The following is a 14323-nucleotide window of genomic DNA, read 5'->3' as shown; positions in this document are numbered from 1 at the left end:
TTGTGTGCGTTCAGCTTGGCGCCGCCACCACCGGCAATTCCCATGGGGTCGTTTCCACCAATGCTACCTTCACGAGTCAAGCAAAGGGGGAACCTTCTCAACAAGATACTCCACGATGGCATCAGGACCCTTCTCGACTTGCAGCCCTTGGGGGATGGCGTGCGTCTTGATATCCGGGACGATGGATCTTGCCAGGGCTTGAATCTTATCCGCCTCCTCGGGCGTCCACATGGATGCGCAGAACTGGTGGCATTAGAAATTGACTCTACAAGCCTCCATAGTGGGATAGGGCGCCATCTTACTAGGACGTTTGGGCGATGTTCAGTCACCTTGGGTACCACCTGGTCGATATCTGCCGAGGTGAGATACTTGATACACAGAAGATGGGGCAAACATACTTTCACAGTTATCAACATGAGTAATATCATAATTCTCCTTCAAAGCATCGATAAGACGACCGATCAACCGCTTCGCTCTCTCAGGAGCAGTGTTGACCGTGACGAGTCTGTAGGGTCCTTTGCGAGTAGCCATGTTCAAGATAGGTATTATCGTGCCAAGTTCGCCGAATTGTCTTGTCAAAGTAGTTATAAACCGCTCAACCGTTAAAAAGATCAACGGTTGGGCGGGGTCAAACGGTTCTGGGGCTCGGCATCATTCTCGGCAATTTCTCCGTTGAGGGGTTGCAGCGAACCCGGGGTATGAACGCCCCGAAACCGGATCTACTCACCTGCGACAGGTGATGATGTAAACATATAATAGATTCGAGGTTTTGACATATATATTTTGTCGATCCGTCTGGGGTGACACTCGCCAAAGCTACCCTGGCCTTTGTATTTGGAATTTGGGATGAAACTGAGCGGTATCTTCGGAGATAGGGAGACGTTACGAAGGCCTTTGAATAATCTGCCTGTGAGAGATATTTATGTCCTATAATTTCTTACCTCCTTGTCGGCCCTGGTTACGAGTTATCTAGCTTTACTCGTTGTCTTGAGATACCGTATTGGAGACCATGGTCATTTCCTGCAGCGAAGGCAAAGCCATATTACAGCATTACGAGTGTCGAATTGTCGAAAATCCTGGAGTGTACCAACGATCAAGATAATTTCAATTCCATGAATGCCGTGTATAACGCAATTCTCATTTTCCGCAATGCCTATGCCGAATATCTATAGAGAGGATATGCCGCAGGTGTAGCAGAGTGTCATTCTAAGCAATTGCTCATACGGCACCATCTGCTACGCGTTGACAACCCGGATTTGAAACTTGGCAGTGTCATGATAAAGATGTGGCATAATATGGTCGGTACACTGAAAGCTGGTGAGTATTGCATAGATGGCTTTTCCGTGCTTCTTCCACCAGAGCTTTGTCACATCCAGCAGCATGACGTTCAGGTTGTTCGCCATATGCTCACTGCTCGACATCCGCCTCAGACTTCCACTCGTATTAGCCCACCTTTGTCACAAGAGGCCTGGCTGCCCCGTCGCTGTTGGGATGATGGAGTCCGGAGAGTCAGCTCGGAAGATTCCGCCATATTGTTAAGACTAGCAAGGACACCGTATGAAGGGGCCTTGTTGGTCGCGTGGTACCCGTATCGCTCGACAAAAGTCATGGCGATAAAGTAGAGACCAAGACAAACTACCAGGCATGGATCACTTCGCAGCAAGGGGAGTAGGAACCTGTCGAATTTATGAAAGTACCGACGTCAGTGTATAGTCTCCTTGAGAACTGGGCCGATGCAAGGACGTAAATGGGTTCCCTCTGAAGTGCGGGGAGTCTCAAAGGTTTCTTAGCGTCCACATATTCTATTGTGGCAGAACGGAAGCGAGTGTAAAGGTACCTGTACCTCACGGAAGCTCGGAACGCCCTCCTCGGAACCGTGTATTTCCCCGCATTTTGAACAAGACATAGGGTTGATCTGGGGAATCGTGGGGAGCGGAGAAGCCAGCTCCACCTCGGCATAGCATGCGGCACGCCTCGCGGGAAATGTGACCCGTGAATTGTACCCCGAGTCTGGTCAGAGGGGTAGAAGCATTTCTCTCTTACCAAGTTACGGACAACGCTGCCCTGCCATTCCCACGCGTAACCCAGCACCAAAGGACTTTCTGATAGTCATACTAAGCCTACCTGTAGCCCACATTGTACAATGGTCGCAAGCAATGACCGGCATGCCGCGCATCGGCATCGGCGGAACAGAAGGGATCCTTATGTCAATCAAGCATGGTAAGTCTGCGTGCTGGATAAGCGCCCTCCATGTGAGATATCTGTCTGAACCATGTTCTAGCAACGAGTGCAAGCGAAGAAAGGTCAAATGCGATGGAGCCGACCCTTGTGCGAAGTGTGTTCGATCTTCAATCCCATGTGAATATCACCCACTACCTCGAATTCCGGCAGTTCAGCAACCCGATCCACAGTCAGTTAAGATGCTCCATTCGTTTAATTCTATTCTTATTTATCTTGTCTCGTCATAAAAACAACCTAGATAACTGACAAGATCTTAGGAGCCCAGATTCAACCAGATCAACCAGGCCTTCTCAACATATCACTCAACAGGAAACCCCCCTCGACATGACAAACCCTACCCCGGCACAAAACCCATCGCCTGCGACTTTCCAATACTCAAGTCCCCAATCAGATACTCGATCAAGCCAGAGACCATCTGAAGGGGGCCACAACTCACCCGAATTCTGTGGCCCCTCCAGCTCCGAGTTTACCTTTGAAGTCGTCAAAGGAAACCTCAAGGCCATGGGAATACCAGCAACCATATTAGGCAAGTCCACTCCAGACAAAAGCCGTGCCTCAAACGTACCATGTCAACTGGCACAATACGGACCATTCATGAAGCTCCTGGCCCAAGACCCTTTGTGGGATATGAATCGCGGAGATGCCATCAACAACATTGAACAGTGGTTTTCAGAAACTGGCTCTCTCTACGCCGTTGTTAGCAAGGAGCAGATGCTAGAGGTTGCCCATAATGTTTTTGACGTGATGCAGAGTGTCAACGTCCACGACACGAGGAGTCGAGGAGCTCTGGCAGAGTGCTTGTCCCATGATAAGACTAACAAACTGAAGCTCATTTTGGCCATTGGTCGAACGTTAGAGAGCGGTGGACGTAATGATCTAGCTCAGAGGCTCCTCCAGAGCGCCACTGAAGCTATTGAAGGGCTCCTATGGAGCACGAATTCCATCAACAACATACAGTTGCTAGTCCTGATGGTATGGGAGCGAGCAATAGACACTTTGGAGGTACAGTGATGTTAACATATGCTAATAGGCTCTTTATTACTATCACCTCGATGAAGAAGTACGAACAGGTCGTATCATTGGCTTTGCAGCCAGACTCTGCCTCGAAATGGGCTTGCACCGTCGAGCGACCGTCAACTCCTTTGCCAACTCGGAAGAACAAGCCGCGGCGCTACAGACATTTCGGTGTGTGTACATGCTGGAAAGAAGGACGAGTCTAGGTCAGGGAATCCCGTTCTACATACAGGACTGTCATATCGACCCAGCACTGTTTACCATGGTATGGAATGGTTTGCCAACTCTCCTTGTGACGGCAGCCATGATGTGCTGACGAGTCAACAGGGTAGCCATGATGCAGTGACGGCGGCACTTCTTGACTGGACAAAGCTGGCAGGCAGGACATGGCACGCCCTTAACAGCCAAGGCGAGAAGGAGAGTGTTATCAATTTTGATGAACTCGATTATCTCGACTACCAAATAGGGCAGTGGTACCACTACCTGCCTGATGACATGAAGCTCGAATCTATACAGCCAGGGCAGGAGATTCGGCATGTCCAGGCGGTGATTTTCCTCCGCAAGAGCCATCTATACAACCTGATCTATCGCCCAGTCCTCCAATCCCCAACGCGGATAGTCCAGCACCAGAGGCATGCTCATAAAGCTGCAGCTATTGCCAAGGAGTCGCTGCAGATGCTCTCAGGCCTCAACGAAAACACTGGCATCATCAAGCGCAACCCCCTCTTCTTCAAGCATCTCTTGCTAACTGCCTTTGGAAACCTATTACTGGCGGTTGTCAACGCCAGCTCCATGTTCTGTGACAACGTCAAGGTCGAGTTTGACATTGCACTCGACATGATAAGAATGCTGAGCAACCGGTCACCACTACTCATGGCTCTCTGGAAGCGTCTTCAGGGCCTACGGAGGCTTCGAGCGCAGCTGTCCAGCTACTCTGCCACGACGGCATCGAGCAGTAACGGACAAGGCGAAGAAGCACAAAGCTTGGACTGTTCGCCTGATGCTGATGCCATGATGTTCGATGAGCTGTTCCCAGCGCTGCAGGCTGATGCGATGGACATGCCAGTTGACAACTTGGGAGACACAATGGTCCGCGACCAACTTAATGGCTTCTTTGACCTTCCACCTGTCTCGGCCAGTGGGACAGGGAGCAGTTGGGTCTTTGCAACCTGGGATGGATCGACATAGTCCCCGCCTGAGGTCGCTCACCTCGGAAGCGGAACTAGCGCCATACCTGCCGAGGAAGCAAGGTTTCCGTTCGGAAGTCAGCTTCTCGACCTATTGCAGTAAATAAGTTATGCCTATTTTCTGACATTCTTCTCTCCTATTCTTTTGCTCGAAACTGTTTTGGCCCACTGCCCTTGATCGCCGGTACCCCAACTTTGGCGAAACCTCAACCCGCCGTCAACATGTCAACCTCTAGCTTCCCACTCGAGGGATTCGCCGGGTACACGTCCCAGACAGTACCTTTCAAAACCACATCAAATGGACCCATCAATCTCGACGTCGTGTACCCCGAAAAGTCGGATGGGTCTCCGGCTGTCGTCCTGCTGCACTATCATGGTGGTTTTCTTGTGAGTATCTCCTCGCGCTGTACTCCAGTCCATGGGCTTTCACCTTGTTTACACAATCTATCATGCTGAAACCCTTCTAGGTTATTGGAGATAGATTTGCGTTTTTGCCATACTGGCTAGCGCATGCTTGCGCCTCTCGAGGATGGATCTTTGTAACTCCTGACTATCGCCTAATGCCCGAGTCAACCGCACATGACGCTATCGAAGACGCCGCGAATGCCTATAATTGGGTCTACTCATCGCTCCCAGAGCTGTTAGGCCGCCCAGTTGGCTCAATCTTGCTGGCTGGGTCAAGCGCCGGGGCATACCTGGCTCTCAACACAGCCATCTCGGCCACCAAGAAGCCTCGTGCTCTATTGCTTATCTATGGAATGCTCAATCCCGCTGGGCCTCGGTATACAACTCCCGGGATGAACATATTTGGGCGGTGCCTGGTCGAGACCAGGCCTATCTTGGAAGCATGGCCCTTGAAGAAGGCTAAAGGTGACGAGAGGAAACCAGTCTCAGCTTATCCCGTTACCAACCCGGCTACTGACCCACGACTCGCTCTCGTCGCGGCCCTACACATTGACGCTTTATTTCCCGACTACATGAGTGGCATCCCCGGCCTTGCTCGTCAAATCGCCACCGAAGGGGTCAAGGCAACACCAGAAGAACACAAGCATCTATTTCCACTCCACTTTGGCAGCCTAGGCAGTCTCCCGCGTGTTATGCTACTTCATGGCATCAATGACACAGCTGTTCCACTGGAATGTAGTACCGAGGCGGAGGAGAAGCTCAAGGCATCTGGGGTGCAAGTATTGACAGAATACCCACCCGACGCGGAGCACGGCTTCGACGCAAGGGCTGGTAATGTCAACGTTGAGACCTCAGCCGGGGATGATGTGATTGCTGTCGAGTCTCTTCGGAAAGTAATTGGGTTCCTTGAACAGTCTGTAGAGTCTGTAGTCAACTAGTCCTGTATTAGAGTCATGCAGTTATGTGGAAACGCTGCTAGATATTGAGCGCACATCGATCGCTCGAGGTAGAAAACTCACATCGGCCTCCTGAAAGATTGTCTTGATAGCACCTGTGACGCCCCCTGTTTCTACCTCACAGCTTCTAAGCTCCATCGTGTACCAAGCTAGCACTTTCAAACCGAATGTTCTTACGGTGGAGCAACTCGGTTTACCACGGCCCGATACGTTCAAGTTGTCGATCCGCGAAACAATGCCGAACGGCTGAGCGCTGTGCATCATGTTACCGTCTGCTGGTCTGGAGATGCACCCGAGGGTCTCTTTCCGCTTCCGCTTCCGTTTGTGGCCATTCCGAGACCAGACTCTTTGGGTTTGTAGTAAACTTGGCTTATAAGACTGAGCTTTCAGAGATTATAGTATCTGTTCTCCAAACCGATTTAGTGTCGTCTCCAATCACAACAACCATGGACTTTGACAGGCTATTGGAAATCGTATCCGAGCACCTCTTCGCGTCGACCACGGCGTTGATAGCTCTATTAGCCGTCCTCTACGTCTTCTACTACCGCAATATTCACCCATTATCAAAATACCCCGGTCCCTTCCTTGCATCTTTTACAAATCTCTGGAAAGTTCGACAACTATGGAGCCTTCATCTCCCCGACACTCTCATCGCGTTGCACGAAAAGCACGGCGACGTTATCCGCATTGGACCCAACCAACTCTCCTTCAGGCAAGGAGATGCAGTCCCCAAGATCTACAAAGCTGGCCGAACTCTGGCCAAGACGGCCTTCTATGACGGCTTCACTTCCTTCAACCCCAACCTGTTTGGAACCCAAGATGAGGAAGTAAGTCAAGAGACTTGTCAGGCCCGAGTAGACCACTAACCTGTCAAGGTGCACTCGCTTCGGCGACGACAGATGGCACATGCATTTTCTCTGCAGTCTATCAAAGAGATGGAGCAGTACATCGACGAGCACCTTGTGCAATTTCGCAGAAATCTCGACGAGTATTCCAAAACCGGCCAAGTTTTCGACCTCAAAGAATTAATCGCCTTCTTCGTACTTGACGTCCTGGGAGATCTTGCCTTTCGTTGTCAGTTCAGCTCGCAGATTGAGAAAGATGCCTCTAAGCTACCTCCTATCAACGACCACATCTTCCTCGCTTGCCTTCTAGGTATGATACCCGACTTGATGCCCTTCATCAAAGCCATTTCCCCCTGGACGCCAGTCCCATGGTTACAAAAGCTTCTCGCTGCACGACGAGACCTCAAGAATCTGACTGCCAAGTGCGTCAGAAGTCGCATGGCAGACACGGGTGCTGCTAGGAAGGACCTCATCACCAGTTTGATCAACGCCGCGGACCCGCAGACAGGCGCCAGGCTCACGGAGCTTGACATACAAACAGAAGCATTCGCGTTCATGTAAGTGGTCGGATGCCATCTTTGCACCCTGATACTAACTTGGTCTCAGTGTTGCAGGCTCACACACGACGTCCGGAACCCTCACCCTTCTCTTTTCCCACATTCTCCAAAATCCGGCCGTTCATGCTAAAGTCGTGGACGAGGTCGATGCGACTCTCGGTAACGTCGAGTCAGACATTATACCTATTGAGGGCCTCGAAACAAGGCTGCCCTACATGATGGCGTGCCTGAATGAAAACTTTCGGATGAACTCAGTCTTTACGATGCCACTGGAGCGAAGGGTGACAGCCAAGGAAGGATTGGATATTGGAGGCCATGTTATCCCCAAAGGGGTATGTTTCTGCATCTTTCCTGTCATATGGCCATCAGCTGACAGAGCTATAAGACCGTTGTATTCAGCCTGAATCACGTCGTCCACCACAACCCCTCCATCTGGGGTACCGATCACAACAAGTTTGACCCTTCGAGATTTCTCAACAAGGACGGGGAGACGCTTCAACGTTTCCTCAGCCCATTCAGTATGGGTCATCGAATGTGCATTGGGCGAAACATGGCCATGACCAACATGCTCAAGCTCGTTGCTACAACTTTCAAGAACTATCACCTTGAGATGGAGGATCCGATGCAGATCATTTCTACCATCAGCGTTGGAATCTCGGAGAAGGAAGGTCCTTTGATGTGTCGTGTGCGAAGAAGATGAAGGTGTTTGGCCATATTGACCATACCTAGTCATGCAAGGTACCATTGACAGGTATTTAGACAGCGATCCCTTGGATCAGGGGCAGTACCTATGTTTAGAGGTAAAATGTGCATTGTGACAGATATTAGACCCGAAGGGCCAGGTTGCCAGGCGTCTCATCTACAGCCGTGCCATCTCCCACTTCAACGCCACGGCCGTGTTCATCAGTGCCCCGAAGACGAGATAAAGGAATCATATCGGATGTATCTCTTATTTTGTAACCCTCAGGGTCTGCCCCGGGTATCCATTCCTCTTCCGTCATCTACTCTTCCAGAAAGACCAAAGAAACAAGGGGCATGTCTTATGCCAGTAGTTGTCTACCTAACGCCATTCTCCTTCGTCAGTAAAAAATTAACACGCCAGTTATAGTCAATTCAACGCCGCGCTCAGTCGAAAGCGCACATCCAAACAAACGTCCCAAGCGCGCTGCTCAGGATCAAAAACGTGAGAACACCAGCTCCGGCCTTGTCGGCCTGCGTGATGGGATCCGGCTCCGGCATGTCGTGCGACTCCTTGCCCGCGTCGGGGTCTCCCTTGGAAATACCACCGGTGCGGTTCGTCACGGGGGGTTCGGCGTCGCCAATCAACAGGCTCGATACAGCCGCCAGCACGTTCATCTGCTCTCCGGCACCACTCGTCTCGTCGACAGCCGGGTCAACGAAAACTCCATCGCTCCAGTAGAATCCGCAGGCGCGGCCAGACTTCCCACCCGTGCACTGCTTGACGGCGGCTTCGGTCGAGGTTTGAAGGACGGGGAGGATCTTTTCCTTGAGGTGGGGGACGATCTGAGTGACGACCGCGAGCCATCGGTGGACGTAGCCCTTGAAGGAAAGCATGTCGGTCGAGCAGGCGCCCTTACGGCCTTCGCAGGGGACCTCCCATGCTATGCCCTTGGGGAAGAAGTTCTTGAGGAGGGAATCGGTGAGGTTGTTGACGCGGGTCTCCCAGATCTCGGAGCCATTCGTCTGTCAAATGTTAGCATCCATGGCCGTGACCATCAGGTATACCATGAGCATACGTAGTTGTACATGAAAGCCGCGCCCTGCAGCAGGATAGCAGCGTTGTACGAGAATGTGGCCTTGTTGATGTCGGTGCAGTTCTTCTCGACGTGCCCACCATCATACACCCTCCAGTTCTCATGGTCGATGTACTCAACAGCCCAAAGCCAATCCCAAGTCTCTTCGGCGTACTTCGCGTAGGTCGAGTTACCGGTGTATCGCGCAAGTCGAGCTCCAATGTTGAAGAAGCATCCGTTGGCAATCGCTAAGACGAGTCAGCAGCGGCGCATAACCGACATTCAGTATGACCAACTGTTCTTGTAGTTGTAACCAGCATTGGTGAAAGGAATCTGCCATCGCAAACCTCCATTGCACTCCTTGTCGTGTCGGTTGGGATGGGCCTGCGTCGTCCACACGGCCTGCGCGAGGGCGAGCCATTGAGCCTTGTCTTCGGGAGGGTTGGGGAACTTGTTCTCGGCAGCCAGCATGGCCGACATGCCCCAGAAGCCTTGATCGTCGTTTCCGAGCGAAGCGGTGTGGTTCTCGGGCATGTAGTCGTGGCCGTCACCCGTCTGGTGCAGCATGCCCTCCATGATGACGTGGTTGTAGCTCGAGTCGCCGGTGAGCTTCCAGTAGTCTGCGCATTTCTTTAGTCGTCGCTCCGTCGATATTGGTGTCTGCCTACGCACCGATATATGTTCCCATCATGGCGCCTCCCTCCCACCAGTAGTAGTCACCCTTGAATTCTGTGGGCGGACCGGGCAAGATACCGGGGATCATGCCAGTTGTGTTTCCGTCATATTGCAGCATGAGATCGTAGGCGAGTTTTGCTGCCGTGTCTTTAATCTCGGCTGGGGGATGATCAGCTTGTCTTCTACAAAAGGCGTGAATTTGTCGACGGTGTCGTAAACAAAACATACCCTTTGTGCCAATCTTGTATTGGGCATCGACTGTTTGGAAGAGACCTCCGGACAGGGCCACGAGGGCCGCCGACTTGAGGGAAAGCATGACGTGAAAGACGAAAAAATAAACAAACGCTGAAGTCGAAAAAGTCGGAACGAAAAATAGGTCACGGGAAAATGAGCGACGTCGTGATGCAGCGAGCGACCTTGAGGGTTAGATTGAAGATGCCGACCCGCCACCAAGACGAGACCGGAGGATTAGAAACGAAGGTCCAAAACTTCAAGAATAGCACAAGTCGGAAGGATTCATGTGGGAACAAAAGACTTGAAATGCAAAGAGAGAGAGGCCTCTGGGTCACGCACGAGCAGGGTCAGGAAGATGGAGGATCAGATCTGGCGGGACGGACGGGGCATGGGGCCCTTTGAACAGCGCGCATCACTGCATTCAAGGTCAATCAATCAAGGGAAAATGAGCGGCCAGTAAAAGCCAAGACGCTGGGCATCGGGGCAGTGCAACGGGGGGTGCCAAGTCCCCAATAGCTAGGGCGCTTGGCGGACATCTTGGCATAGTGAAATGCTTGGAGATGGCTCAGTGAGAAAAACAAAGGTCGAAGATGGCTTCTCACGCCAAGACACCATGGGGTCATGGTCACCGGCGCCAAGGGGCAGAACCAAGAGTCTTGGCGGGTGTGAGGGAGAGCCACGTAATAGGACACGGGGTCGGAAAGCCCCTGAAAACAAGGACGCAGTGGACAAGAAGTATCAGCCGGTGATTCAAGACTTCTTGGTGTGCCCTACTGCGCATCACCGTCACCCAAGACGCTTCTTCCTTGATCGACGGGCCACCCGGGGACCGAGCAATCCGGAGGGGACACAAGAGCCAAGTGACATCCATCAATTGGGATCCACAGCCAAGGGGGGCCTATCATAATGTATCCAAGAGAGTCATGAGCAGGGCAGGGGTTGGTAAAATACGCGCCGAGACAAAGAGAGCTGGGCACGGAGTGTCGGGCACTGTCGGGCGGCTGACAGTGGCGAGCAAAGAGCACACAGAGAGCAAAGCAAAAGGTGCTCAAAAGGTGTCAATACTTGGAAAGGGCCAAAGAGAGGTCCTGCAACGTCCGTGTCTGCCGTGATAGAGATCAATTCCCCAGATGACAATAGAAGCAATAGAGAGCAACCCTTTCCTGGCCAGCGGGTAAAAATTGGATCCGGAATGAAGGGCCACGCAAGCCCTGGACAACGAGCCGCTACCTTCAAAGTACCTAAACCCCCCCTACAATCACACTGTAGCACCAATGTCCCGCCCGTGTCTCCCCCCTAGATAACTACCGCATCCTTCTGTGCAAAGGCTGCCGCTAAACTCTAATGCGCCTCACTCAAATTACCGTCACCTCCACAAAAACCATCACGACAACCAACGACGATGCTGTATTCACGACCACGGTGCGTCAGCCCCTGGTATGCTTAAATATTACCTTATTCTGCTGCCCGTCCACTGAAACATGCCATGTATCACCGCCGCCTTCACTCTGCTGCGTGCGTGTCCGCTGCTTCTGTTGATGGTCTCTGTGTCTCAGCCGAGAGGCCAAGAATAACCATCATTTCTTCTCCCCGTCATAGACATCTCCAAGGGGCAATTTTGAGGGAGGAAAACAAGGCAGCCGCTTGGCCTTGGCTTGGGTGCTAGCCACTGACCATCTCCAGGGGAGTCTTGGCGGGCAACCTCCGCTTGGCGCCATCTCCGTCTCAAGGGCTGGGTGACTCCCTTTTCTGCGTATCGTATGCGTGTCATGTGCCGAAGGCTGTCCGACGCTTCCGGGTGCCCACGTGAAGATTGATGGTTTGATGGTTTGGTGGTTCGGATTGAGGCTATTCCCAGCGCCGTCGTGGGTGTCACGACATGCGCACATTCAAGAATGGGTCTTTCTTCTCGATCAATTATCTCTTCCCTCAGCCAACCATTTCGTAAACCCATTTTCTTCACTGCACTTTCAACCCAAGCTCACCCATGCCGCGATTATTATTACTATTTCTTGAAGCGCACGCGACAGACCCGACAGGGCTTGTGACGATTCAAGCGCCCGCAAGCTGGGACTGGATATTGCGGTACACTTTCGTAACAATTGGGGCTCAGATATCTATCAAGACTTGCGACTGCCGAAGTGAATTTATTTGATCCAGATTTTCGCAGGATGCGTGGAGCGATGTCCCTTTATGTGCCCTCTCAACTCAAACCTCGTGACGGCGACAATACTGTACCGGGTAGGGATGACGTATTTGCGTCTTTGGCGCATCCGTTCCCCAGGGACAACAGCCGCTAGCCATCTGTTCAAGCTTCCGTTCGTCTTATCCTTTTTTTCGGCTTGACCTCTATTTACTAGTAGCTACTACTCCTACGCAATTCGATTGCTGGTTGTGATCCCGTCCACTGAATGCCTCTCGAGCCGCGTACACAGGCGTCGACTCTGTCATGCAAGACCAAGTCTAGATTAAAGAAGCACGCAGGATATATAGTAAGACTGCCAACGCCAAGGTCATCCCCAAGCGTACTGCACTCGCGGATGTTCTTGAAGGACTCGACCATGTCGATGCCGTACTTCTCGGGTAGTAGCTTGATGTCTTCCGCGCCCATGAACTTGTAACTTAAGCCCCGAGAACCCGTGGACACCGCATAGCAGTCGTTGTCGATGTACTGGGATCCTTCTATCTCACTGCATTCAGACTCGCTGTAGTTCTTGATCATCATGACCAGGTAACCCATAGCCTTGAGAGTCACTCCGACGCGTCCCTGGTTCATGAAACGCACGCCTTCGGTCAAGCTGCCCGTAAGGTCCACAGATTCGGACTCGCCCATCCAGGGCATGGATAAGATGACGGCGGTGGGATCCCAGTCGTCAGCCACGGCCTGAAACCCTCTGCTCTTCATGCCGTCTACGAGGCCCGATAGCGAGTACTCGACGTCGCGATTGCCAAATAAGCGGGCGAGGAGATTTGCCATGGACCTTCTCGTCTCGTCAAATATGGTTTTGAGGTGGACGGAAGCTTGGCTGCGGACCGCCTCAATGTCAGGCACCTTAGGGGCGGGGATATTGGCTCCGACAATTGTCATGACGCCGCCGAACAAGTTAAGAATGACCCCAGCAGGGCCCGGGTAAAGAACTGGTTGATCAAGCCCGAGACAAGCCGGATGTAATAGAACTCGGTAGACGTGTACCCGCGACAGTCCTTGGACGGGGAGCAGTTGGCGCCCTCGATGACTCCGCAGCTGGGCAGCTCGGCCGTGCCTTGGCCATTGGTAGTACCACGCTCCATTGCGAAGAACCAATTGTCTAACAAGGACAAATTAGCAAGCGAGGTGAAACCTGAGAAGAGCAAACGACTTGCCGTCACCTTGGATAACTAGAAAGTCTTCCAGATATTGGGCTGCGCCTCTATCAACAAACGCAGCTGGGTGGTGCTTGGGATAGTCACAACGGCTGATGTTTGGCTCCAGGCTGCTGGGACCGCCATCGTCCCCAGGGAGAAGCGGGTTGTGGGGGTAGTTCGAGTTGCTGATGTTGTATAGTTCCCCATCAAGGTCCCAGAAGCCTCCCCAGAGCCCTGCATCCTCGATGCATTGAGCGATGATGTCCTTGAAAGCGTCCATGCAATACCTGAGGGGGACTGAGTTGTCGGCTCTCTGCACACTCAAACGCGACAGACATGTTAGTTGGGTCGTTCATATGAGCTACTTTGTGCTCAATCACATACGTCCGTGGTTAAATGTGTTTTGCACCTGCTGCTCATCATCCACCGGCCAAGTGCGTCTGCAGATAGTCTCTAGAACTCTTGGAGAAGTTATTGCCGCACGAATCTGATCTGCGGTGGGAATATTCAGGATTCGTTTCTGGTGGTTGAAGCATTCTGCACCAAATGATATGCTGCACAGGGCAAGCAGAAGCAATCCGAGGGAGTGCATTTTGATCCAAGATGAAGAAAGAGATAAAGGGCTAAATTTGTAATCAATAGCTTGGGCTTGCTTCTGACATCCTTGTGGTTTATATCTAGGCGACAGTGTATGTAGTGTGGCGTGGCTGCCGGCCGCCTTGGATTTCTGTCAGACCCTAACTCTCGTCGTCGTAATGTGTGCTCACTCGAGGCAACACGAGTTGGGGAATCTGTTCGACGAGTCTCGCCAAAAGATACCCTTTCCAATTTTTGCATGACACTCGAAGGCAGGCAACTAAGATGGCCTTGCCAGACCCAGGCAGTGCTAAGCCGGATCGTTGTCATGTGTAACGAACGGGCGGACTGGAAGGCCTACTGCACTATGACCAATTTATACACTGGACGGGAAATAGAGTTGAAACAACGCCTACCTTGGCGCCTTCGTCGAGCCGAAATAACCCATTGGCATCGTGTTGACGGTGACGCTGGTATCTAATGACGGCGACTGTGAGTTGAACGTGCTGCGAGTGCGCTCAACGAGTAGGCACG

The 14323-nt window shown here is 52.1% G+C and overlaps 6 protein-coding genes across 6 annotated transcripts; 3 read left to right on the top strand and 3 right to left on the bottom strand.

The window, feature by feature from the left end:
* Window positions 1-69: 69 nt before the first annotated feature.
* LRP88_07306 (uncharacterized protein) lies at window positions 70-531 on the bottom strand (the record flags this gene model as incomplete). The annotated part of the gene is made up of 3 exons (XM_083243837.1): window positions 70-243; window positions 303-352; window positions 405-531. 3 exons carry the CDS (start codon window positions 529-531, stop codon window positions 70-72), a joined length of 351 nt encoding a protein of 116 aa, XP_083101061.1.
* Window positions 532-2565: 2034 nt separating this feature from the next.
* Window positions 2566-4443, top strand: LRP88_07305 (fungal specific transcription factor domain-containing protein; the record flags this gene model as incomplete). Its single annotated transcript, XM_083243836.1, has 3 exons — window positions 2566-3213; window positions 3272-3520; window positions 3583-4443. 3 exons carry the CDS (start codon window positions 2566-2568, stop codon window positions 4441-4443), a joined length of 1758 nt encoding a protein of 585 aa, XP_083101060.1.
* A 221-nt stretch (window positions 4444-4664) lies between these two features.
* Window positions 4665-5785, top strand: LRP88_07304 (alpha/beta hydrolase; the record flags this gene model as incomplete). The annotated part of the gene is made up of 2 exons (XM_083243835.1): window positions 4665-4829; window positions 4910-5785. 2 exons carry the CDS (start codon window positions 4665-4667, stop codon window positions 5783-5785), a joined length of 1041 nt encoding a protein of 346 aa, XP_083101059.1.
* Window positions 5786-6249: 464 nt separating this feature from the next.
* LRP88_07303 (cytochrome P450) lies at window positions 6250-7905 on the top strand (the record flags this gene model as incomplete). Its single annotated transcript, XM_083243834.1, has 4 exons — window positions 6250-6630; window positions 6679-7205; window positions 7255-7537; window positions 7591-7905. The coding sequence occupies 4 exons, from the start codon at window positions 6250-6252 to the stop codon at window positions 7903-7905; spliced, it is 1506 nt and encodes a 501-aa protein (XP_083101058.1).
* A 425-nt stretch (window positions 7906-8330) lies between these two features.
* LRP88_07302 (glycoside hydrolase) lies at window positions 8331-9950 on the bottom strand (the record flags this gene model as incomplete). The annotated part of the gene is made up of 5 exons (XM_083243833.1): window positions 8331-8909; window positions 8963-9207; window positions 9256-9579; window positions 9632-9793; window positions 9863-9950. 5 exons carry the CDS (start codon window positions 9948-9950, stop codon window positions 8331-8333), a joined length of 1398 nt encoding a protein of 465 aa, XP_083101057.1.
* Window positions 9951-12224: 2274 nt separating this feature from the next.
* On the bottom strand, window positions 12225-12956 carry LRP88_07301 (uncharacterized protein; the record flags this gene model as incomplete). Its single annotated transcript, XM_083243832.1, has 1 exon — window positions 12225-12956. One exon carries the CDS (start codon window positions 12954-12956, stop codon window positions 12225-12227), a length of 732 nt encoding a protein of 243 aa, XP_083101056.1.
* Between the last annotated feature and the right edge of the window lie 1367 nt (window positions 12957-14323).

Source organism: Fusarium phalaenopsidis, assembly GCF_050370095.1.
Source record: "Fusarium phalaenopsidis strain FUZ10S chromosome Unknown contig_32298, whole genome shotgun sequence".
NCBI classification, from domain to species: domain Eukaryota; kingdom Fungi; phylum Ascomycota; class Sordariomycetes; order Hypocreales; family Nectriaceae; genus Fusarium; species Fusarium phalaenopsidis.
The sequence above is the reverse complement of the archived record's forward strand: the minus strand, read 5'-3'. Positions and strand labels throughout refer to the sequence as shown.